The sequence below is a fragment of the Solenopsis invicta genome, chromosome 3 (genome assembly GCF_016802725.1).
Source record: "Solenopsis invicta isolate M01_SB chromosome 3, UNIL_Sinv_3.0, whole genome shotgun sequence".
NCBI lineage: Eukaryota > Metazoa > Arthropoda > Insecta > Hymenoptera > Formicidae > Solenopsis > Solenopsis invicta.
The window spans coordinates 7,554,607-7,580,998 of record NC_052666.1 but is presented as its reverse complement, the minus strand read 5'-3'; the positions used below and the strand labels follow the sequence as shown (position 1 = coordinate 7,580,998).

At 45.1% G+C, this 26,392-nt stretch overlaps 2 protein-coding genes and 1 pseudogene across 2 annotated transcripts; 1 reads left to right on the top strand and 2 right to left on the bottom strand.

Moving 5' to 3' along the window:
• On the bottom strand, positions 1-879 carry LOC113004533. Its single transcript, XM_039447504.1, has 3 exons — positions 805-879; positions 532-748; positions 1-275 (listed from the first exon to the last, which is right to left on the bottom strand). Exons 1-3 carry the CDS (start codon positions 877-879, stop codon positions 1-3), a joined length of 567 nt encoding a protein of 188 aa, XP_039303438.1.
• A 237-nt stretch (positions 880-1,116) lies between these two features.
• LOC120357337 lies at positions 1,117-18,533 on the bottom strand. The gene is made up of 13 exons (XM_039447503.1): positions 18,404-18,533; positions 17,289-17,505; positions 16,672-16,842; positions 16,459-16,520; positions 15,483-15,521; positions 15,280-15,379; positions 15,103-15,197; positions 14,830-14,877; positions 14,711-14,746; positions 14,599-14,628; positions 14,385-14,510; positions 1,741-1,845; positions 1,117-1,388 (listed from the first exon to the last, which is right to left on the bottom strand). Exons 2-13 carry the CDS (start codon positions 17,452-17,454, stop codon positions 1,125-1,127), a joined length of 1,242 nt encoding a protein of 413 aa, XP_039303437.1. The 5' UTR covers positions 17,455-17,505; positions 18,404-18,533; the 3' UTR covers positions 1,117-1,124.
• A 1,199-nt stretch (positions 18,534-19,732) lies between these two features.
• Positions 19,733-26,392, top strand: LOC113003042 (annotated as a pseudogene).

The following is a 26,392-nucleotide window of genomic DNA, read 5'->3' as shown; positions in this document are numbered from 1 at the left end:
TTACTGTTTCTTGTTTTTCTGTTTATACTTCTTTTTCTTGTCACTATTTTTTAGCCTCGCATTTTCATCATTCATCTGTGAATCATCAACAACGTCCTCGCTTCCTTCATCAATCGATTGATCTTCATCGGTATCTTCACATATTTTCTTTAAATCAGCAAGTTTTTTTCCCACATAATAATAAAATTTCGACATTTCTCTCATAGAATTATCTTTGTCAGGAGTATCGGCAAATTTGGTTTTATACACGTTGTTTATCCAATGCTTGTATGCATCTGAACAAAAAATATAAATGACAATACATATTTTTAACTCAGTAGTATGGTCTTAAAAACAAAACATAAAAAAGTAATATATATTATATATTCATACAATAAACTAAAATAATATTCTCAAATGATTACACTTATGAATTTATGCTCATTATTATAATATTCCATTGATTTTGTTCAAAAATTATTAGTAACAAACTTTATATATTTATATATTTATATTAATATTATATGTTGCACAAAGAAACATATGTTATACCTTCATAAGCCCCCAATTTCTTTTCATCCAGTTTATTGCATTTCTTTTTTTTACCGCGTCGTGCAGTAGTGTATCCTGTAACGGTGCTAGTCATGAGCAATTCATCGTTGAAATTAGCAAGAATAATATTACTTGCAAATTGGCGAGGAATTTTCGACGAGTTCAACACTCTGTTATAGTGGATTTCACTCATCCACTCGTTTCGCCCAATGTGAATCTGTAATGTGTGCATGAATGTTTATTATCATAACGAATAATTTTTAAAAATAATACATAGGAAAGGCAGTACTTATTACCACTAGTAGACTGTCTTGTCCCAATTGGTGGAAAATTATTTTTGTACTGCATGTTGATATTGGAAGTCAATACAGTTTTCAATGTTGCTGTAAAAATTAAAATGTTAATTTTTATCTAGATAACATTTTTAAAAATTACGACTATCCAGATAACATATAACATATCTAAACAAGATGATTAAAAATTACTTAAAGATTCCTTATTGTCTTTTATATATTTTTAAGAAATTTTCTTTTCTATGCTGTCTGAATAGCTATGTAATTCATTTATTAGTGTATTTATTGTACTTCAAGAATTTAGGATTTTTTTATAAACTGACGGAAAAAAGCGTAATGTATACACAATTTCTTCCTTTCGCATTCGTTAGTTTTATCGATTAATGCTGTTTGCAGTCGTTCGTTTAACTTTCTTACATTTGTCAACTCAGACGTTACTTTCTCCAGCTTTTTTTTCATTTCTTTGCGTTCACCCTCTAAATTGTTGTTATATTCGTGTAATTCCTTAATCCGTGATTGTAATTTCGACTTTTGTTCACGAAGTAACGATACTTTTTCTTTTAACTGCAAAAAACGGGTATAGTTTTAAGTGTATATTATACTACTACTAATAATAGTACAATGTATGCAGAGAAAAATGTATCCAATTTACAGACGAGAATTAAAATATCTACTGGTTATTCTTATATTGTTATGTTATATAATTATTCTTTATCATAATTCTTTTTATGGAGTTGTATGTTTGCCATAAAATAATGAATTGTTTTGCAAATCGCCACTTTCATACCGATTACTCTTTGATTTTTTATTTAAATACTCTGTTATAAGCTGCAACCAGACATGTATTTGAATGTGATACATTTTTCTCTCTGTGTAAGCAAATATTTTTTGTTCTAACAAATATTTTACACAGTACCTTTAACTCATTACACATTTTCTTAGTTGCAGTGATTTTCGTAAAATGATGCAAAGATTTCGGACGCAAAGATTTCGCAAAGAGTTCAGATTTATGTGGACTCATCTAAATAAAAATTGTCATATTAGGTTAAGTTTTCAAAAATTAAATATACAGAACAATTATACAAATTATAAATTTCTAACTGTTCGATTCGAGAATGGCTTTCAAAATCTGGGGCTTGTGCCCTGTCCGCGCGTTTCGCACCAAGTAACTCACAAGAAAACGCGGTCGAGAATTGCTGGCTAATTCTCTAATTTCTTTAATAACTTTATTTAAAAAACTTTGAACAAACTACAGCTTTTGCGAAAACGGGGTACAAGAATATCGACACGCTTGAAAAACTTAAATGAAAAAATGTACAAATACGTCCGCACGCATCGGTGACTGAATTATGAATAATTGTGATCGCGGAGGGCGGGAACAGCGCAGAAATCGGGATCAAAAAAGACAATCGAAAACGCGAATATTCACCTGTCTAAGACGCACGACGCTTTATGGGAATATGCGCAAACGGAGGCTTGTTGCCAAGGGAAAACTCGCGAGAAAAACGGAGTAAGCGATGAAAATAGGGCAATCGCAAAAATGCGATGAAAACGAATCAAACTCAAAGAGGCGCAATGGAAACCGAGCGACAACGATGACGCGCGTACCGAACAATGCCGCCCCCCTTGAAAGGACCAACTTCAAAAAAAAAAAAGGTGTGACAAGTACGCGCGTAACACTCTAGCTCTCGCGCGGGAATATGCTATTTGACAAATATGAATGAATTGTGATCAAATTTAGAACAAAAGTTTAAAAATACATTGATATTGCCGTAATTCAATTGTCTATTGGCAATATCGCAAGCCGCGATAGCGGACGCACGAAAACACCTTTGGCAGTTTTAATAGTGGCTGTTCTCGCCACCCCGTCCGACCCTGGATGAGTTTCCTGGACGCGACCCAGAACCCACTGCATTGGTGCTAAATTTTGTTGTCTTACTAGCACCATTTGATTTGGTGATAATTGCGCTCCCTTGCTACTCCTCCACTTAGTGCGTTCCTGTAAGGAGTGGAGGTACTCTGTACTCCACCGCTGCCAAAAGTGCTGTCGAAGCTGCTCTACCTTTGCCAGCGCACGAGGCCGTACTCAGGAACGTTGCTTATGTCGCTGTAAGGAAAACTGTTTAGAGCGTGCCGACCAGAAAATGACCCGGTGTGATAAATTCTAAGTCGTTTGGATCCGAACTCAAAGGCGTGATAGGGCGTGAATTTAAAATCGCCTCGATTTCGCAGAGTGAAGTCTGCATCTTTTCGAATGTTAAGTGAGCATTGCCTATGATTCGGGCCATGTGAAACTTCGCAGACTTAACTGCTGCCTCCCAAAGCCCGCCGAAATGATGGGTGTTAGGAGGTATAAAACTCCAAGAAATTTCCTGATCATAGAGGGATTACTTAATATCTGATTTGTTGCTCGTTATAAATTTTGTAGAATTCACTAAGTCGGTTTTGTGCGCCCACGAAGATGGTTCCATTATCGGAAAACATATGAGCCGGCCTCCCCCTTCGCGAGATAAATCGCCTGAATGCTCCAAGGAAAGCTTCGGTCGTGAGATCACTTACGAGCTCAACGTGAACCGCCTTCGTAGTAAAGCACACAAATATCGCTATATAGGCTTTGTGATTTCGCGAGTTTCTTCTCTTTCCCTCTCGCAAGATCACTGGCCCTGCGTAGTCGATTCCGCAGCGAGAGAACGGCCGGGATATCGTAACTCGACTCGCCGGGAGTGAGCCCATGACGGCTTCCGACTGACGTGGTTTGGCTTTAAAGCACGTAATACAGTTTTGAACAATTTTTTGGGTTGTTGATCGTATTGCCAACGGCCAATATCGCTGTCTGACGGCCGCCATGGTGGCCTGCGTCCCTGCGTGCAAGTTGCGAACATGCTCATGCTCTATGATAAGTCTAGTTAAATTGTCGCTGCGCGGCAGTAATATCGGATGACACGAGTCGAAAGATATGTTAGCATTCTTTAATCTGTCACCGACCCGCATTAAACCTGCCTCGTCCATGAATGGAGACAACGATAGTAAATTACTTGAGATACTAATGTTGCTCCCATCGCTCAAAGCTCTATATTCATCGACGAATGTCCGTTTCTGTACGGCTCGACACATGATAGAGAGTGCGAGTGATTTCTCGTCTGGGGATACCAAGCGAATAGGCTCGTCCGGACGCCGATTTCTCCGAAATCGCAAACAATATGCCACAATACGGCTTATCTTATTGAGATTAGAGAACTTGCTTGTTAATTTGCTAACGATACACTCACCAATGACGGATGCGACCGCAACGGTCTTCCTTCTTTCCGGCATATCCTCGCCCATGTGAACGAAACTGCTACTCGGCCAGAGATTATCATCGAGCTGGAGGAAATCGGGACCGTGCCACCATTTAGCGATATGTATTGTCATTCGGCGATTAATTCCATAGGGCTTACGCCGCGGGAGAGAATGTCAGCGGAATTATTTGACGAAGAAATGTGACGCCAGCTTCCAGGATCGGTCAATCGCTGTATCTCGCCCACTCGATTGGCAACGAAAACAGCCCACTTCCTAGAGGAAGACGTTATCCAGTTTAACGTGATCGTGGAATCCGACCAGAGAATTGTTTGAATGCGTGCGAAACTTAACGACTCTTCCACCTTGGCTATCAGTCTTGCCAACAGAACGGCAGCGCATAATTCCAGCTTGGGCAGAGACACGGCCTTGAGGGGAGCAACGCGAGATCTCGAACATAATAGTTCAGATTGATATATGCCTAGTCCAAGCTCGACGCGAATGTATACGCAAGCTCCGTAAGCTCGTTGACTAGCGTCGCAGAAACTATGTACTTGAATGACGGTGGAGTTTGAGTTTGGCTTGACACAGCGTGGAATTTGCAACTGATTGATGTCGAACAACTGTGATCTAAGTTTTGACCAACGAGAATGAATATCTTGAGGTACTGATTCATCCCAATGGACCCCGGACTGCCACAGCTCTTGTAAAATGAGTTTTGCCGTAACAATAACTGGGCCGAGGAGGCCGAGAGGATCAAACAACCTTGAAACTTCTGATGAAAATGACACGCTTGGATACAACGTCAGGAGTAGTATTAAGCTTGCATGAAAAATGAAAGGTGTCACTGATTTGATTCCATTGAATTCCTAGAATAGAGAAATGACTTCGATCATCTATGTTGACTACTTCGCCATTTCTGTTGTCGACTGCTTCGAGCAATTTGCGACAATTAGAAGCCCACTTGCTCAGCTCGAAAGAGCCTCGACGCAACAATTGAATTGTTTCATCCCGAATACGACTGACTTCCTCAATCGTATCCGCCCCTGATAGCATGTCGTCAACGTAAAAATCACGCTGGACACAAGTGGAGCCAATAGGATAAATGGAAGCATGTTGTTCGGCCAAATTCTTGAGGCATCTGGTTGCCAGGAATGATGTCGATGATGTACCGTATGTCAAGGTCGATAATTCGTATGTCTGGACATCCGAATTGGGATCGCTGCGCCAAAGAATTCTCTGCAGGCTTGTTTGTGAAGGATCTACCAAAATTTGCCGGTACAATTTGATAATATCGGCAGAAATTACGTATTGAAAAATACGAAGACGCGTCAGGATGGATGCCAACTCCTGCTGAATGACTGGGCCCACCATCAAAGCATCATTTAGAGAGATACCGCTGATCGTTTTGCAAGAAGCATCAAATACAACGCGCAACTTTGAAGACTGATCGGTTACCTTGTATACGCAATGATGAGGCAAATAAAAATTTACTGATCTTTCTTCGGGCAGTGCATTTATCAATCGCATGTGACCCAGCGAAAGATATTCGTCAATGAATTGTGAGTATTGAAGTTTTAATTGAGGATCGCGACGAAAACGTCTTTCTAGAGAGAATAATCGTTTGAGGGCAGCGGCTCGAGAATCTCCAAGCTTACTGATGAGATGCTCCTTGACGGGGAGTTTGACAATGTACCGACTTTGCGAGGTCTGTGTGACATTGCTGATGAAATGCTGTTTGCAAAAATTTTCTTCTGATGTACGAGTATCTGAAGGAATAATACTGTCGTTCAATTGCCAAAAACGATTCAACTGCTCATGTAATTGAGTATCTGTTGCTGAAGCGTGAAGAGAATGCACCCTTGAAGGCAATGCGAGGCCTCGCAATCGCCCTGCTAAAATCCAGGCCAGCCGCATCTTTTATAATATGGGATGATCTCGTGTGGCCCTGATCTGTCCAATACACCATAGCTCCCAGAATAAGTCATTTCCTATTAGAACGTCAATTTCAGATGACACGTCAAAGTGAGGATCGGCTAGCTTTAAATTCTGGGGAATGAGGAATTTATTGCGCTTCAATGAGAGTGCCGGCATTCTGTCTGTCACTTTGTCCGCGACGATGCACTCTAGCTGTGTATGAGTTTATGCGCGATTGCAATTCCAAATTGACCTTTTGATTGGCTGTAGAAATCGTTCCGTTTACCCCTGAAATGGTTATGTTAGACGGACGCGAAATAATCCCGAGAGTATCTAAAAAGCGTTTTGAAATAAGATTAATTTCTGATCCGCAGTCCAGAAGTACTCGGCATGAATGAGGTGAGCCATTTATGTCGAAGGCGTGAACGACGGCTGTTGATAGTATACTAAAGCTACTGTTAATCGAGATCAAGCCGTGCGTCCGTGCCCGATGCATGCGCCGCTAGAACTGTGGCAGAACCGGACGGCTTGGTATCATCAGGATTTGCGTTGTGCTCAGATGTTTCCGATGCGGAGCTGGATGAGTGTAGCAGAGTATTGTGTTTGGCTTGACAAACCCTGCAACTACCCGAAGCACATTTATTAGCTACGTGCGACGTGGATCGTAAGCAATTCGCGCAAATCTTACGGCTACGTATTTTCGTGATTCTACGCTGAACTGGAAGAGCTAGAAATTGTTTGCAGCGGTAAATTAAATGTTCGCCACTGCAATAATTGCACTTTGGACGTATAGTTGCTGTACATGAGGAGTGGCGTTTGGAAACTGACTGAGATGCCTTTGAAGTCGGTGCGCTAATTCCGTTAGTAGCTTCGAGCATCTGACATTGGTGAGTGGTAAAATCAAAAAATTGCTGGAGTGTTGGCAATTCAGCGCCGATCAATGCCGACTGCCATTCTCTGAGCGTAACCGCATCAAGTTTCGAGCTAAGTATGTGTACGAGTAGGTCGTCCCAATGAGAAGTTGGACGTCTTAGAGCGTGGAGAGCATGCAAATGTTTTGCGGCACCGTCCGCAATTTTTCTTAACTCCAAGTGGTTTTCCTTCGCCATAGATGGCAATTCCATTAATGCCTTTATATGATTTTGAACAATGATTCTCTTGTCGTATCGATGCTTGAGGAGGGTCCATGCGACCTCATAATTCGCATCCGAAATTTCCAAAGAATTAATTACGTTACTCGCGTCACCAGTAAGAGACGCCCTCAAATATTGAAATTTTTGAATGTTATTTAGAGTAACGTTGGAATGTATGACTGATACAAAAGTGTCATAGAAGGGAAACCACTCGTCGTATTTCCCGGAAAATGTAGGCAGATTTAATTTAGGAAGGTGGACGTGCGTGACCGATTCAGCTGTATCGCGAGAACTTATCGAGACCGGAAAGGATGGACCCGGCGTACGCGTCGCCGACATGGCCTTTACGACTAATTAGCGAGCCTTAGATGATAACGCATAAAATTGGTCTTCGAATGTCACGCGATCGACAGTCTCCGATTCATCGGCGAGCTCTATTCGCGTTTGTACCCTATCATACTCCATCCAATAATGATCTAGCTTTATTTTTCGTTCCTCGAGTAGAGCGATTATTGACGGAGAAATTGCGACTACTGAGTCTACATATGTCTTAATTCGTGTACACGAACCTTTAATGATGGAGCGCTGCTTCTTGAGCGCGGCGATATCTTCGTTCGGCATAGTGAAAAGAAAGACGCGGGCGCACGCGATGCAAAAATAAAAGAGAAACGGCTCGGCAACAGCAATAACAACAGTTTCCCTTACCTTACTAAATTATCAATTAATAATTAATGTAAGGGCCGAAAGGTACTCCCCGTGGATGACGTCGTCGTCTGAGACGGTCTCCTGGTGAATGCGCAGATTGTCGGGATGCCTGTTACTGGCTGCGTGCAACGCCGACCGCTGAATGTCCGTGCCTCTTTACTCGATCTGCGAAGTCGACCGCTGAGAGCCCGTGCTGCTGCGTGAAGATATACCGATCGCTAGACGCCGCTGAAGAATCGTCGTCACCTTCTGGGAGGGCTCCCTGGAGAAACGTAGTCCGATCGCCCAGATGCCTGTTTCCCGATGCTCTGAACTGTAGCTGCGCTCAGGAAACGCCGGCCGCCCCGAATGTGCGTTCGGCCGGAAGAGTTGTATTTGCTGCAGTGTACGTTTGACTGCGATGTTGTTTAGCCGTGAATTCCTCTGACCGGAAAACGACGCTCAGGAGATCGTGTCGTGTTGATGGGCAATTAACAACCGAAGCCTTGACCCGCTGGAATCCGCTGTAGCCGATGTTCTGATATTGTGCAGAATAATCCGGAGCGAAATATCCGGCTCGAAGGACCATAAAAATGTTCGATTCGAGAATGGCTCTCAAAATCTGGGGCTTGTGCCCTGTTCGCGCGTTTTGCACCAAATAACTCACAAGAAAACGCGCGGTCGAGAATTGCTGGCTAATTCTCTAATTTCTTTAATAAATTTATTTAAAAAACATTGAACACACTACAGCTTTTGCGAAAACGGGGTTCAAGAATATTGACACGCCTGAAAAACTTAAATGAAAAAATGTACAGATACGTCCGCACGCATCGGTGACTGAATTATGAATAATTGTGATCGCGGAGCGCGAGAACAGCACAGAAATCGGGATCAAAAAAGACAATCGGAAACCCGAATATTTACCTGTCTAAGACGCACGACGCTTTATGGGAATATGCGCAAACGGAGGCTTGTTGCCAAGGGAAAACTCACGAGAAAAACGGAGTAAGCGATGAAAATAGGGCAATCGCAAAAATGCGATGAAAACGAATCAAACTCAAAGACGCGCAATGGAAACCGAGCGACAACGATGACACGCGTACCAAACACTAACAGATTGATATCCACTGCGGAATTTACATCTTCGCATTCAAAAATTATGAAACATCACACGGGGTACATTTTGATTAAACTTAATATAGAATTTAACTATAATAATAATAATAATAATAAAACTGAGGGGCCGGTCCTCTGGTCGAAGATCCGCCTACGGCACGCAGACAGTCCATTGTGTCACCCTCCAGTCGTTTGCCACCTATGGGGGCCCCGATTCCGCCCAAAAGAGACTCAGGTCTCTCATAGGTAGCCTGCTAATCGGCCCTGGCTCGGGAAATGTCGAGCCTAGCAGTTTCAGTCTCAGCCCCGCATAGGCCGGACAGTCACAGAGAATGTGGAGACTTGTCTCCTCTTCCTCCCCACCGGCCCTACACTCGGCCGTATCAGAACGGCCCAGCCTGTGCATGTGGTAATTGAGGGCTCCGTGGCCAGTCAGTATTTGCACAATTAGCCTGGCGTCCCTTCTGCTCAAGGACCTTATGTCCCCGACTAGGCCCTCACTGGGAGTTTCCCCTAGTAGAGCACCGGCCTGTCGACACTTGGTCCTCAGCTCATTTTTCCAAAACTTGAGGTGCTCGTCCCGTAGCCAGGCTCTCCCTGCCAAGGCAGAAAAGGAGCCCCAGCACCGGTCCCGGCCCGAACACCTCCATTCTTGATGCGGCCCTGGCGAGCCGACCGGCCTCCTCATTGCCCTCAATCCCCGAGTGACCGGGGACCCAGGTCAAGGTCACGATAACTTCTTTGTCCTTCGCCAGCTTCTCCAGTGCATTTCTGCAGTCCGACACCAGCCGCGAGATGTAAATTAGAGCTTTGAGTGCCTTGATAGCAGCTTGACTGTCCGAGCATATTCTCACACGCCCACCTGTCTCCCTCACTTCCAGGGCCAATTGGGCACATCTCAGGATCGCCACGATCTCCGTCTGGAAAACTGTGGCGTACCCATCCAGGGGCAGGTTTTCCGCCACCCTCCTCTGTCGGCAAACAATGCCCGCGCCGGAGCTCGTGCCCGTCTTGGAGCCATCTGTAAACCAGACGTCCCCGTCCCAGGCCTGAACCGATGCCCAGAGTTTAATCTCGTCCGCGAACCCTGTGACCTGCACTTTAAAGCACCTGTCCAGGACTCGAACTGCTGGCATCCTGTCCTGCCTCATTCTGAAGATGGAGTCGGTCAGCACGCTGCCGGGGAACTTAGTATGCGCAGTCCCCTCCTTCCACTTCAGTTCACAGGCAAGTCGGTGTGCAGCGATCGCCGCCGTCCCCACCACCACCTGGTGAAGTGGTTCAATCCCGAGCAAAATGCCCATGGCTGCCACCGGCGTGGTTTGCATTGCACCCAGGGCCCCTCTTAAAATCAAAGCCCTGATGTGCTCGAGCGCCATCACCGCCGCTTTCTTCCGCACCCTAGGCCACCACACAACTGCTGCATAGGTGAGCCTGGGTCAAAGTATTGCAGTATAGATCCAACAGACCATCCTGGACTTCAGCCCCCACGTCTGGCCCACGATTCTCCTGCACATCCAGAAGTAAGAGCACAGAATATTACAGCAGCTTTCAAGATGTTTCCTCCAGGATAGCTTCTTATCTACGGTCACTCCCAGATATTTTACTGACTCCGCTGGGGCTAGCCTTGTACCTTCGAAGATGAGCACCTTTATAGCGCCCACTTTATATTTGTGAATGAAAACAACGATCCCCGTTTTCAGGGGATTCACTGACAAACCGGTCCCCCTGCACTATCGCTCTACTGTTCTCAGTGCGTTCTGCATAAGCTCCAAGAGAGGCCCGAGAAAGGGGCCTCGCACTAGCACAGCCACGTCGTCAGCGTAGCCCTGCACGAAGAAGCCCCTCACACTCAGCCTCTCAAGCAGCCCATCTACCACCAGGCACCATAGCAGTAGAGAGAGTACCCCGCCCTGGGGGTACCCCCTCTCCACCCATCCACTGACCCTCGTTGTTCCCAACGAAGCTACAACTCGTAGCCCTAGCATGCCCCGGATCCACTCCACGAGTTTCTCCGACACACCCCTGTGCAACGCTTCTTCACACACCACCTTGTGCGGGGTGTTGTTGATAGCACCCTCTATGTCTAAGAAGGTGCCCACCGCATTGCCGCCCCTCTCTAGTTGCCCCTCGATAAATGACACAGTCGCATGAAGAGCCCGTGGAGTAGCCCATGCGGTATGCGTGCTGCACGCAGTGCGAGGGGCGCCGCAGGAGGACAACGTCCCTTACATACGCGTCGACCAATTTCTCCACAGTCTTCAGGAGAAACGAAGTCAGACTTATCGGTCTGAAGTCTTTAGCAGAGGAGTAGCTCACTCTTCCCGCTTTTGGGATGAATACCACTCTCCCTAGTTTCCATGCACTAGGCGTATGGCCCAGAGCCAAACATGCCCTCAAAGTCCTTGTCAGAGGTCCCACGATCAGCTCCAGCCCCTCCTGTAGAAGAGCCGGAAAGATTTTATCTGGTCCCGCCGACTTAAAGGTTTTGAAGGTGTTTATCGCCCATCTCTCTTTTCCGGGCTTGACAATGCTGTCCGCTAATTCCCAGTCCGCCTTGCGAGTCCTGCGCGAGCCCGCCGCATCATGGGCGAATAGTTCACCGTGCTCCCTGCGAAAGCCCGGAATGCTGACCTCCAGCAGGTGCACCAGACACCGCTCACCGGTTACCATTGTCCCATCAGGGAGACTAATGGAGTCCAGGACGGCGTCTGGGTTTCTGGCTAGAATCCTGCATAGTCTTGCGGTCTCGGGCACGCCCTCTACCGACTCGCAGAAGTCTTTCCAGCTCTTTTTCTTTGCCCTTACCACGGAGTCTCTGTAGTCTTTCTGGGCCCTTCTGTGAAGTTTCCAGTCCGGCTGGCGGCCCGTGTTCCTGGCCCTATTCCAGGCCCTCCGAGCCGCACTTCTGAGCTCCTGCAGCTTGGGACTCCACCAGGAGTTGCCCCTGGAGTTCTTAACCGCCCTCTCTGGACAGTTCTGTTCGTAGCTCTCCACCAGAGCCCTCTGCAGATGATTCACGCAGAGCTCCAGTTCCTCCTCGTTCCCGTGCCACCTTGGGAAGCCCTCGAGATGGCATTTCAAGTCCACCCGATAGGAGTCCCAATCGGTCCTTCTGGGGTCCCTGAACATCGTCACCTCGCTTCTGGCCCAGGCCAGCTTGAAGGTTATTTGCCTATGATGTGACAGTGAAGTTTCGCGCGAGACCGTCTATCCGACCACATTCCTCGATATACACCTAGAACAGACAGTAAGATTGAGAACCTCTCTCCTCACCGCCGTGCAAAAGGTAGTCTCGTTACCTCTGTTGAGAATCTCCAGGTCTGTCGACGCTAGAAATTCTAACAGCCTCCTACCTCTATCGTTGGTATCCGTGCCCCCCCAGACCGTGTGTTGCGAGTTAGCATCGCAATCCACTATCAGGGGAAGCCGCTCACTCTGGCAGTACTCTACCAGTCTGGTCACCGGTTCCGGCGGCGGTGGAGCCCCCTCGTCGTGGGGAAAATACGCGGAGCACACCACCACCCTCCTCCTGCTTCCCAAGGAATCGGCAACGTCAAGCTCGACCGCTACCACATCTCTGGAACATAAATGCGGGATTAGTCGAGCGTCAGCGCTTTTCACCGCTACGCAGGCTCTGGGCTTTTCGGCTGTTGGAGGCTTAAATAACCTCCCGCATGCTGCCACGCCACTGATACGGCCCCGGACGAGCCAAGGTTCTTGTATCAGTGAAATGGCTGTGTGCACCGCAGTTTGTTTCCTTGACAGAATCGCCGAGGCCCCTTTGCTGTGTTGCAAGTTGATCTGAGTAAAGGTCACCCCAGGACGATCGAACTTTATGATTCGTCCACAGGGGGCCCCTTCTCGCCCTTCCTATTCCCACCTTGGGCCCCGCTCACCTTGAAGGTGACCTGGTCGAGCCCGAGGTAGGGCTTGAAGTCCAGCGCCTTCAGCTTGAGGACGCTGGACTCTGGAATCCTGAGAACCAGGTTCCTACCATCCCTGGTAGCCCCTACGTTTTCAGCCATAATCTTCCAGCTCCCGGTGCTGAGCCCAGGATTCTGCCTCTCCAACCGCTCCAGGACTGCGGCCGGTTCATCGGGAGCCCCCGGGACCCAGACCACGGCCCTGTGCTGCCTTTGAATCACCTCCGGCCCCACCACCCTGAGCTTGGCGTTTTCCCAGTGAGAGATGTTCCCCATCTGCTCAGCGAGCCAGATTAGGGACGCCTCATCCCTGCCTAAGACTACCGCGGCCCTTCCCCTAAGGAAGGTACGACGGAAGCATGGAATGGATCCTTCCCGGATCCCACTGATTGCCCTGCTGACGGCCAGCTTCAAGAGAGCCAGCCGCTCGACAGTGATTTCCTCCTCGGGATAACCCTCGGGGATGATAACCCTTGTTAAAGTGTCCACCGCCTCGGCATAGGTCTCAATGTGTTGAGCCCTGTGTTTCTTAGCGGGTCCTTCCGCCGAAGGGGGAGTGTCCGTAGAGCCCTTCCGACGTTTGCCGCCGGCGTGCCCCTCCGTCTACGTCGGCGTTGCTACCGGGGGGGTCGCGGTGCCCGTGGAGGTCCCACACTGAGACCTCTCTCGTTCCCGTTTAGACCTCCTTTTCTCCGCACCAGAGCGGTTCCTCTTGCCAAGAGGGCCCGCCGCTGGCGCTAAGTTTTTCTCTAAGACGGTGGCAGTGGTGCCTCCGGAGCCCGGGCGAGCCCCATCCGCACCCACCGCGTTCGCCTGAGAGCCGGAGCTGACTGCGTTAGCGCCTTCAGAGCCCAGATGAGCCCCGTCCGCAGCCCCTTCCGCCGCCTCCGCACTGGAGGTCCCGCGCTGCGATCCCTCCATCTCCTCTACAACGTCTTTAAGGTACTTTAGAGTTTCCATTTTGGTCCCACGAGTACCTAGGGAAATAACCGCCCACACAGAGCCCCGGATGCGTGGGTAAGGCTACTTACTCTGGGGTGTCGCCTGGCTCCCCAGAGGCATCGTTCAAGACACTGCTCCCTCAGTGCCACGCAGCCGTCGCCACGATAGCTTACAGCTTGGCGTAGGGAGTTGGTCCGCGGTAGCGGCCTTCCTGACCCCACGCAGGGTTTTACACCTGGGAGACCAATTATAACCGCCACTAACCATAGGTACCCTAATCCCGCGCAGGATTTTATCCCTGGGGGACTCGGGCCCCTCCGGCCGTTCTCCTATCCGCCACCCGGAGACGCGCCCGGTAGGTAGCTCAACCCCCGGGAATTTAACTATACTAAAAAATAATTTTTTGGCTCTATATCTTAATAAACGCTTTTCAGCACTTTTTTATCTTTGCACAAAAAGATTGTAATGTATAAGCGACTTTTGAGATCTTTTGCGTACACTGATCACACATAATAGAATAAGTACTTAGAAAATTGATATTAAAGCATTGAATTTATATTACATACCTCTGAAAGATGGTTGTCTATATCATGGTTGTCTAATACATCATGGTTGTCTAATACATCATGGTTGTCTACATCATGGTTGTCTACATCATTGATTACATCGGTGGTTGTTTCACATGTAGAAGTCTAACAGGGTACAATATGATATGAATTTTTATTCAATAATGCACAATAATGCACAAAGAAATTTTTAATATATTTTCGAATCACTCACTTGTAATGGGTCGTGTTCTTCATTTGTAATCTAAAAGTCACATAAAACAGAATAAATTTCAGTTTTTAATATTTACTTTAATTATCAAAGAATTAAATACCAAACAACGTACCTCCTTTTCATTATTGCATCCTCCCGATTGATTGCTCTACACAAATACGTACATATTAAAATTATAATACATTTATTAATTTATTAGTTCTAAGATCTAATAGCAGAAATTAAACAAACCTCTGAATGATTGAGATCGAATATGAAGCATTCTTCAGGTTGAAAAATCTAAAAGGGTTACATAACATATATTTCAGTTAAACATGTTCAATAATAATTTTCGTAATAAATTATAAATATTGAAAACTACATTTTTGCTTTCATGCTTATTTCAGATATTATTGTTTATCTGAACATGCAAAAATGAATTGTAGTTATCGTTATAACGATAAATACTGTTATAATGTAAGTTTCAATGATTTATTTGTAATATACTTAAAATGTATAGAATACCTTCGAATTACTGCAACCTTTTTCTAGTACTGGTTCTATACATTTTCCAACTGGTTCCGACGACTGTGTGTCAGGAAATTCGGGATTCCAAAATCCTTTTCAGTAAAAAGATTATATTATATTTTACATGTCACAGATATGATCAGAAAAATGATGAGAAACACGTTATAAATATACCTTCTGGTGTTATTGGCCTTTCGTACTTTCGTCGATGTCGTGAGCATTTATTTTTTCTCTTCTGCAGTTCGTCTTTTGACAGCGACAAATTCTTGTAATACTAAAAAATCGCATGCAGAATCAGAAAAATTAATATTTGTTCATATAGAAATATTTGCTTTACGTGTATATATATATATTGTATAATAATATTTTAATATTACCTTTTCACATTCCCAGCAATCCGAACCACTCAATTTGCTCTGTCAGCTTTGCGTCGTACATTAATATGCTCTCTCTTCTTGTTGGGACTTATAAACTGAGATTGCTGCAATCAATTTCCAATTCAAATTATACAAAATATTTATATAGTTGAAATATTGATAGCAAAATATTATACATTTTTGATACTCAATTTTGTATGATTTTAATGTAAAAGTTATCATAAATCTTTAAAAAATTGAACAGATTAAGGTCAATACATTAATTACAATTAAAAACAAAGTAATAAAAAAAAGACGAGAGAAAAAATACATGAAACTGAAACAAGACAAGAAAGTAAAATGACTTCCTGAAATCAAAAATGTGTGCCTATCAAAAAAACTAAAACAATTATAAAACAAAAAGTAATGAAAAGAACATTGAGTTTTCAGAAATACACTTTTCAGAAATAAAAAATAAAACAAAAAATGAAGTTAATTTTTCTTTTTTATAAAGTTATAAAGTTCTATGTTATTGCTGACAATATTAATTAATACATATTTATTCAAATACTTATTTAGGTACATACATTTTATTTGTATTTGTAACATTAATATCATTTGTTTCTTTACTAAGAAATAAAGAGTATTGAAAAAATTATTTATAGAATAGGTTTTTATCATATATAGAATAGATTTTATAATTAAGAAAAGAATTTTACAAATTTAGAATAAGAGATGTCATAAAAACATCGTAATTGGAAGTTAATACAAAGCACAGTGTCCGAAGTAATACAGAATAAATCAAATAACTTTCATTTAAAGAATCTACCAATAAACCAAAAGATTGTAATACAAAAAACATTAACTATAATTTAATTACTTATAAGAAGCATAAAAGAAATAATTAAGTAACATCATGTTAATTATAACAACATTTTGATGAAAATTTTGAAATATATGTACCTAAAATTTGTATTGCAAACATTTTACGTCATACCTGTTCATTAACATTTTCATCGACATCTTTCATTGTAGACTGCGTCAACTTATCCAGTTTTGCTGTTAATATTTTTTCCAAATCCTGAAACATGAATGTCAGTGTATAAGATGTATATAAATGTATATAAGATATATTATCAACAAATCTGATTATTATTATTTATGTAATAAAATATTGTGCATTATACAATTTGAGCAAAAAAATATTAACTTACGGAATTCTTTTCTTGTGTATTTTTCGAAGATGCCTTACTATTCAGTGAATCATCAATGATTTCATCAGACGATGTGCCACCACTTGATGCTGTTATCATCAAGCGTTCCGGAATACTAGACACCCTTTTCAAACTTTTCAGTCGCTTTATAATATCATTTTTCGAGTCTGTAAAATAATAAATCACACGTTTAATATTTGTTTGCGGTAATTAAAAAAGACTAATGTTGCAAGTTTTGTGGTATCTTGTGATATACTACTAATATTATGTCACGAGTTTAATAAAAAGTCTGTTATTTTTTTCTACATATTTTTGAAACGAATAATTTTATTCTTTTCAAAAATATGTATAAATAATATACCTCTTTATTAAACCTATCTTATAGTATCGATAATATATATAGAGTGTTTTTTTTATGAGCGAATTCTTTGAAATATTCTCTGTGTATATGTTACGAGCAAATTCTGCACAGTGGACAGTGTTGACATTGTCCGGGCAATGTCGACACTGCCCGGACATTGTCCGGGCAATGTTGACACTGTCCGCTGTACGGACTTTGCCCGTAACATATATATCATAGAAACAAAATATTATATAAGTATGCATTACGTACCTTCTAATAACATAATTATTCCTGAGCACAATTTTCTGTTCACCTCCACATGATATTTGATATTGTTCTTATGTGTGTTTTTTGAAAAATTTTTGATTTCTGAAGTATGCATAATTATTTTTTTCCCTCTGTTGGGACCTTCAAGGAGTTTCACATACGCATACATTTCTTTGATTACAAAAAAATTCAACCTCACAACGGAAACTTTATGTACGTACGAGGTGTGTTCAAAAAATACCGGGAATTTTCGTTTTTTGAAAAAAAATATTTATTTATTCGTCTACATTAATGTTGTCGCCTTCAAAATAGTCACCATTAGATATTATGCACTTATGCCAGCGCTTCTTCCAATCCCCAAAACACTTCTCAAACTCGATCTTTGGGATGGCCTTTAGCTCTTTCAGCGATGCGCTTTTAATGTCATCTATGCTTGTAAAACGACGGCCCTTTAAGGTTCTCTTTATTTTTGGAAATAGGAAAAAGTCACACGGAGCCATGTCTGGCGAATATGGAGGCTAGGGCATCATTACAGTATTGTTTTTGGCCAAAAATTCACGAACAAGCAATGAAGTGTGAGCAGGTGCATTATCGTGGTGCAAAAGCCATGAATTGTTTTTCCATAAATTCGGGCGTTTTTTTCAGCAACTTCTCTGATTGTGATTCGGCGATTGTTCATAACCATTTCTTTCACTTTTTCGACGTTTTCATCGGTTCTTGATGTGCTGGGGCGTCCTTGGCGTTCGTCATCTTCAACGTCTTCACGGCCATCTTGGAAACGATTATACCACTCGTAAACTCTTGTTTTACTCATAGCAGACTCACCATAGGTCTTTGTTAACATTTCACACACTTTGTTACACTTTATGTTATTTTTTACGCAAAATTTGATACAAATTCTTTGATCCATTTTTTTTCATAAACGAAAATCGCCGAGCTCATAAAAAAACGTGTAATCTTAGCGGCTGCCACAGACAAATAAACAATGAATACAGCTCAACATTTCAGCATACTTCAGGGGCATGTATACCAACATAAACAAAAAAAAATTTTGACTGTCGGACTCTCCAAACCCGCGAAATTTAAAAATTCCCGTTACTTTTTGAACACACTTCGTATTGTAACAACCGGGTATCGCGAGATTAACATTAAACGATACGATTTCAGATTATTCTACTTCAGAATCAGAAATTTGTCTACGCTGTTATGCTTCTGTCGCTGTACCGGCATCGGCTCAGTATCACGCAGTGAAATAACGGTGTGTGATGGTGTGTGATGGTGGAAGTGGAAGTGTGGAACAGTGTGGAAATGGCTAATCGCCGAGTGCCGTGCTTGCTGGTACAAGGCCGTGCATGCTCGATCGCTTGTCGCAACTAGTCGCAATTCGAGCACCGAATCAGAGAGAAGCAGAGCGAAATAGCTACTGCGCACGCATAGCGGCTAGTATGGCTGAATATGGCTGTTGTGTAAAAATAAAGGTTAGAGAGTGTAAAGATCAATATACATACATACACGTACGTTGGTTTTGTACAGTAAAGCTGTTGAGCTAATGCAGTTATAATCAATCACTGGTATTTGAAAAAGTAACATCAAGAAACAGCTTTTGTCAAGACGAGGCTGACTGGAACAGTAGAGATTTCTCGGCCCCGTACGTAGTAAGAGGCAATTTTTAATTTTGACGGCGGCTATCTTATAGTACTAGTCCGCAAACATACGTCGGAATTTTATCCGGTCATAAAAAATCCTTAAGCCTTATGTAAAATTTAACGGAGAATAAGACACATCCCAAATAATTTCCCAGATTTCAGACTCATACACCGGAATTTGGAATCAAGGGTGAGCATCTTTTTCATCTTGGCATTAATCTATATAAAATAAGAGTACCTAGTGTAGAAACACTATTATATTTTGTCGTTATTGGTAAAATGTTACTAAAGTTTTTGAGTGGATCCTTTTGTATATCTTTTATATTCAAAGTATTATTTCTTGTATTTAAACTCGTACCAACATAGATAATATGTTAAAGTTAGTAAAGGGATTCTTGTTGCATAAGCAATTTGCGAATGCTGGAATACATATAATAGATAAGTAATCTGAATAGATATTCAAACTGGATAAGAATTGTTAAATATTTAAGTATTTAAACATTATACGAAGATATTGAACACTTTCTACATTTCAGTGAACTCATTCTAGATCCTAATATCATAACGTTTTATGATGAAGAGTTTTACGTGATCAGTTATTTTGAATATAAATCAGAATCTTTATGATGTAATAAGTAAGTGAGGTTCCCATATGATTGGGTTATTAAAATTGCATTCTACACTGTAGGCTTGTATGGGAGCTATTAAAAGTTATTCTATTGCTTTCAATTGAAAGCGGAAATCAGGAAACCACGATTAAGGATTAAAGATCGGTGTACTTGAAATATCGGATTATTATTACACGAGCAATATTGTTTGTATACACCACTTTTATAAGATCAGGTAAGTGTCAAAAATAAGTTGTACGTTATATGTTATGCTAAAAAAGTTATACAGGCTGCATATACAATACTAAATTAAATCTTTTATAACCACAGACATCTTTTATTATCACAGACAATGGAAAGTACATCAAATACAAGTGACGACGATATCCAACAAACATGCCAGGAAAATCGTAAAAAGATAAAACGGTATAAAATAGGTTTATACAAAAACTATAAAAAATCATACAAGTATAATGTATCTTCACGCACATCAGCAATATGGGAAGCTCTTGGTATAGCTCGACATTGTACTGATGGTGAGTAAATGCCATATATATACTATATATATATATATATATATATATATATATATATATATATATATATATATATATAAAATCTATACACAAGACATTATGCATTAATATGATTTTATTTGTTTTACGATTTTATTTGTTTTTTATTTTTTATGCTCAATAGATATAAAGATGTAAAATAAAAATCTATTTGTAACAATCGCTTTATTTTTAACAGGGTTTATTCTACATTATGGTTTTGAAAATTCTATAATTTTTATGATTTAGGTAATACTGGAGTCCATCAAATACATAATACTAAAGACGGTTGCAACAACACTGCCAAACAACTTGAGGATTGCAGTACATCTAATATTGCGAATAATAGTACCATGCGATATTCTCCATTGATGGCAATGGCAGCAAGAAATAAAGATAATGACGACATAGTTAACAACGACGATACATCTCAGTGACATGGATTGCATTGACAATGAAAATGAAATAAATAATGATGAAGAGGATAATTATACTATCAAAAACGATGACAACTATGAACATATCGAAGAGGAAACAAGTGAAGAAGACGAGGTCGCATTCAACGATATCGTGTTATTTTCAGAGTCTAAGTTGACTATACGAGACGTAATAACATTAGTAATTGCATTTTCACTTCGATTTAGGCTATCAGATGTTGGAAAATCTGCGCTTATAAACATGATAAAATTATTTGCCGGGCCAAAATTCGAAAAAATTAATATTTCCAAGTATACTTTAGGTAAAGCATTTGATCCACCAGACGACAAAATAATTTATCACTATTTCTGCGACAAGTGTCATATGAAAATTATGTATTCGACTTCAAGAAATAATTTTACAAGACAATCTGTAACGTGTTATTCTTGTCGAGAAAAACATGTAATTTCATTGACATCCAATAATTATTTCATGTCATTTGATATAAGATATCAATTAGCAATGCTTTTTTCATATCAAGCAACTAAAACTGAGATATTCGATTTTATTTTATCAAAAAGTAATTGTCATGCCACCCGGGGGTTGAGCTACCTACCGGGCGCGTCTCCGGGTGGCGGATAGGAGAACGGCCGGAGGGGCCCGGGTCCCCCAGGGATGAAATCCTGCGTGGGTCTGGGGTACCCCCGGTTAGTGGCGGTTATAACTGGTCTCCCAGGTGTAAAACCCTGCGTGGGGTCAGGAAGGCCGTGACCGCGGACCAGCTCCCTAAGCCAAGCTGTAAGCTATCGTGGCGACGGCTGCGTGGCACTGAGGGAGCAGTGTCTTGAACGATGCCTCTGGGGCATCAGGCGACACCCCAGAGTAAGTAGCTTTACCCACGCATCCGGGGCTCTGTGTGGGCAGACCGTTATTTCCCTAGGTACTCGTGGGACCAAAATGGCAACTCTAAAGTACCTTAAAGACGTTGTAGAGAAGATGGAGGGCTCGCAGCGCGGGACCTCCAGTGCGGAGGCGGCGGAGGGGGCTGCGGACTGGGCTCACCTGGGCTCTGAAGGCGCCACCGCCGTCGGCTCTGGCTCTCAGGAGAGGGCGGTGGGTGCGGATGGGGCTCGCCCGGGCTCCGGAGGCACCACTGCCATCGTCTCAGAGGAAAACTCCGCGCCAGAGGCGGGCCCTCTTGGCAAGAGGAACCGCTCTGGTGTGGAGAAAAGGAGGGCTAAACGGGAACGAGAAAGGTCTAAGTGTGGGACCTCCTCGGGCACCGTGACCCCCCCGGTAGCAACGCCGAGAGAGAGGCGGGGGGAAGGACCCGCTAAGAAGCATAGGGCTCAACGCAGTGGGACCTATGCCGAGGGGGTGGACCCTTTAACAAGGGTTATTATCCCCGAGGGTTATCCCGAGGAGGAAATCACCGTTGAGCGGCTGGCTCTCCTAAAGCTGGACGTCAGCAGGGCAATCAGTGGGATCCGGGAAGGACCCATTCCATGCTTCCGTTGTACCTACCTTAGGGGAGGGGCCGCGGTAGTTTTAGGCAGGGATGAGGCGCCCCTAATCTGGCTCGCTCAGCAGATGGGGAACATCTCTCCCTGGGAAAACGCCAAGCTCAGGGTGGTGGGCCCGGAGGTGCTTCAAAGGCAGCACAGGGCCGTGATCTGGGTCCCGGGGGCTGCCGATGAACCGGCCGCGGTCCTGGAGCGGTTGGAGAGGCAGAATCCTGGGCTCAGCACCGGGAGCTGGAAGATTATGGCTGAGAACGTAGGGGCTACCAGGGATGGTTGGAACCTGGTTCTCAGGATTCCAGAGTCCAGCGTCTTCAAGCTGAAGGCGCTGGACTTCAAGCCCTACCTCGGGGTCGACCAGGTCACCTTCAAGGAGAGCGGGGCTCAAGGTGGGGATAGGGAGGGCGAGAAGGAGCCCCCCATGGACGAATCGTAAAGTTCGATCGTCCCGGGGTGACCTTTACTCAAATTACCTTGCACCACAGCAAAGGGGCCTCGGCGATTCTGTCGAGGAAACAAGCTGCGGTGCACACAGCCATTTCACTGATACAAGAGCCTTGGCTCGTCCGGGGCCGTATCAGTGGCGTGGCAGCATGCGGGAGGTTATTTAAGCCTCCAACAGCTAAAAAGCCCAGAGCCTGCACAACGGTGAAGGGCGTTGACGCTCGACTAATCCCGCATTTATGTTCCAGAGATGTAGTAGCGGTCGAGCTCGATGTCGCCGACGCCTTGGGAAGCAGGAGGAGGGTGGTGGTGTGCTCCGCGTATTTTCCCCATGACGAGGGGGGCCCCACCGCCGCCGGAACCGGTGACTAGACTGGTAGAGTACTGCCAGAGTGAGCGGCTTCCCCTGATAGTGGGTTGCGATGCTAACTCGCACCACACGGTCTGGGGTAGCACGGATATCAACGATAGAGGTAGGAGGCTGTTGGAATTTCTAGCGTCGACGGACCTGGAGATTCTCAACAGAGGTAACGAGCCCACATTTTGCACGGCGGTGAGGAGAGAGGTTCTCGATCTTACTGTCTGTTCTAGGTGTATATCGAGGGACGTGGTCGGATGGAGGGTCTCGCGCGATCCCTCACTGTCAGACCATAGGCAAATCAACTTCAAGCTGGCCTGGGCCAGAGGTGAAGTGACGACGTTTAGGGACCCCAGAAGGACTGATTGGGACTCCTATCGGTGGACTTGAAATGCCATCTCGAGGGCTTCCCAAGGAGGCACGGGACTGCGGAGGAACTGGAGCTCTGCGTGAATCATCTGCAGAGGGCTCTGGTAGAGAGCTACGAAAGGAACTGCCCAGAAAGGGCGGTTAAGAACTCCAGGGGCAACTCCTGGTGGAATCCCAAGCTGCAGGAGCTCAGAAGTGCGGCTCGGAGGGCCTGGAATAGGGCCAGGAGCACGGGCCGCCAGTCGGACTGGGAACTTCACAGAAGGGCCCAGAAAGACTACAGAGACTCCGTGGTAAGGGCAAAGAAAAAGAGCTGGAGAGAGTTCTGCGAGTCAGTAGAGGGCGTGCCCGAGACCGCAAGACTATTCAGGATCCTAGCCAGAAACCCAGACTCCGTCCTGGACTCCATTAGTCTCCCTGATGGGACAATGGTGCCGGGAAGCGATATCTGGAGCACCTGGTGGAGGCCAGTTTTCCGGGCTTTCGCAGAGAGCATGGTGAACTGTTCGCCCATGATGCGGCGGGCTCGCGCAGGGCTCGCAAGGCGGACTGGGGATTAGCGGCCAGCATTGTCAAGCCCGGAAAAGTGAGATGGGCGATAAACACCTTCAAACCCTTTAAGTCGGCGGGACCCGATCAAGTATTTCCGGCTCTTCTACAGGAGGGGCTGGAGCTGGTCGTGGGACCTCTGACAAGGACTTTGAGGGCATGTTTGGCTCTGGGCCATACGCCTAGCGCATGGAAACTAGCAAGAGTGGTATTCATCCCAAAAGCGGGAAGAGTGAGCTACTCCTCTGCTAAAGACTTCAGACCGATGAGTCTGACTTCGTTTCTCCTGAAGACTCTGGAGAAACTGGTCGACGCGTATGTAAGGGACGTTCTTCTCCTGCGACGTCCCTTGCACTGCGCGCAGCACGCGTACCGCATGGGCTACTCCACGGAGACGGCTCTTCATGAGACTGTGTCGTTTATTGAGGGGCAACTGTAGAGGGGCGGCTATTCGGTGGGCACCTTCCTAGATATAGAGGTTGCTTTTAACAACACCTCGCACAGGTAGTGTGTGAAGAAGCGTTGCTCAGGGATGTGCCGGAGAAACTCGTAGAGTGGATCAGGGGCATGCTAGGGCGACCAGTTGTAGCCTCGTCGGGAACAACGAGGGATGACTGGAGAGGGGGTGGCCCCAGGGCGGGGTACTCTCTCCACTGCTATGGTGCCTGGTGGTGGATGGGCTGCTTGAGGGACTGAGTGAGAGGAGCTTCTTCGTGCAGGGCTACGCTGACGACGTGGCTCTGCTAGTGCGAGGACCCTTTCTCAAGACTCTCTTGGAGCTCATGCAGAACGCACTGGGAATAGTAGAGCCGTGGTGCAGGGAGACCGGTTTGTCAGTGAATCCGCTGAAAACGGGGCTCGTTGTTTTCACTCGCAAATATAAAATGGGCACTATAAAGGGGCCCATCTTTGAAGGTACAAGGCTAGCCCCACCTGAGTCAGTGAAATATCTGGGAGTGATCCTAGATAAGAAGCTGTCCTGGAGGGAGCACCTTGAAAGCCGCTGTAAGGGTCTGTGCTCCTACTTCTGGACGTACAGGAGAATCGTGGGCCAGACGTGGGGGCTGAAGCCCAAGATTATCTGTTGGATCTACACTGCTATACTTCGACCCAGGCTCACCTACGCAGCAGTTGTGTGGTGGCCTACGGCGCGGAAAAAAGCGGCGGTGGTGGCGCTCGAGCACATCAGGGCTCTGATTCTAAGAGTGGCCCTGGGTGCGATGCGAACCACGCCGGTGGCAGCCATGGGCATTTTGCTTGGGATCGAACCATTTCACCATGTGGTGATGGAAGCGGCGACGATCGCTGCACACCGACTAGCCTGCAAACTGAAGTGGAAGGAGGGGACTGCGCATACTATGTTCCCCAGCGGCGTGCTGACCGACTCCATCTTCAGAATGAGGCAGGACATGATGCCAGCAGTTCGGTCCCTGGACAGGTGCTTTAAAGTGCAGGTCACAGGGCCCGCGGACGAAATTGAACCCGGAGCACCGGTTCAGGCCTGGAACGGTGTCGTCTGGTTCACAGATGGCTCCAAGACGGGTACGAGCTCCGGCGCGGGCATTGTTTGCCGACAGAGGAGGGTGGCGGAAAGCCTGCTCCTTGAAGGGTACGCCACGGTTTTCCAGCCGGAGATTGTGGCGATCCTGAGATGTGCCCAACTGGCCCTGGAAGTGAAGGAGACAGGTGGGCGCGTGAGAATATGTTCGGACAGTCAAGCTGCCATCAAGGCACTCGAAGCTCTGATCTACACCTCGCGACTGCAGAAATGCACTGGAGGAGCTGGCGAAGGACAAAGAAGTCATCGTGACTTGAGTCCCCGGTCACTCGGGGATTGAAGACAATGAAGAGGCCGATCGGCTCGCCAGGGCCGCATCAAGAATGGAGGTGTTCGGGCCGGGACCGGTGCTGGGGGTCCCTTTCTACCTTGGCAGGGAGAGGCTTCAGACCTGGCTGCGGAACGAGCACCTCGAGTTTTGGAAAAATGAGCTGAGGACCAGGTATCGACAGGCCGGGGCTCTACTGGGGGAAACGCCCAGTGAGGGAGTAGTCCGGTACATAAGGTCCTTGAGCAGAAGGGTCGCCAGGCTAGTGGTGCAAATACTGACTGGCCATGGAGCCCTCAATTACCACATGCACAGGCTGGGCCGTTCCGATACGACCGAGTGTAGGGCTTGTGGGGAGGAAGAGGAGACAAGTCTCCACATTCTTTGCGACTGTCCGGTCTACGCGGGGTAAGACCAAAACTACTAGGCTCGGCATTTCCCGAACCAGGGCAGATTAGCAGGCTACCTATGAGGGATCTAAGTCTCTTCTGGAGGGAATCGGGGTTCCCATAAGCGGCTAACGACTGGAGGGTGACACAATGGACAACAGTCTGCGTGTCGTAGGCGGATCTTCGATCCGAGGACCGCCCCCTCAGTCTCCATTATTATTATTATTATTATTATTAATTGTCATGCCAATAATTCCAATGTTATAACAGACATTTATGACAGTAAAATTTATAAAAATATTCCGAAAGATTGAAATTTAATAGTAACATTCAATTATAGTACTGATGGCGCCCCTTTAACCAAAAGTGGGAAACGAAGTTTTTGGCCACTGCAAATAATTTTAAATTGTTTACCACCCAAGATTAG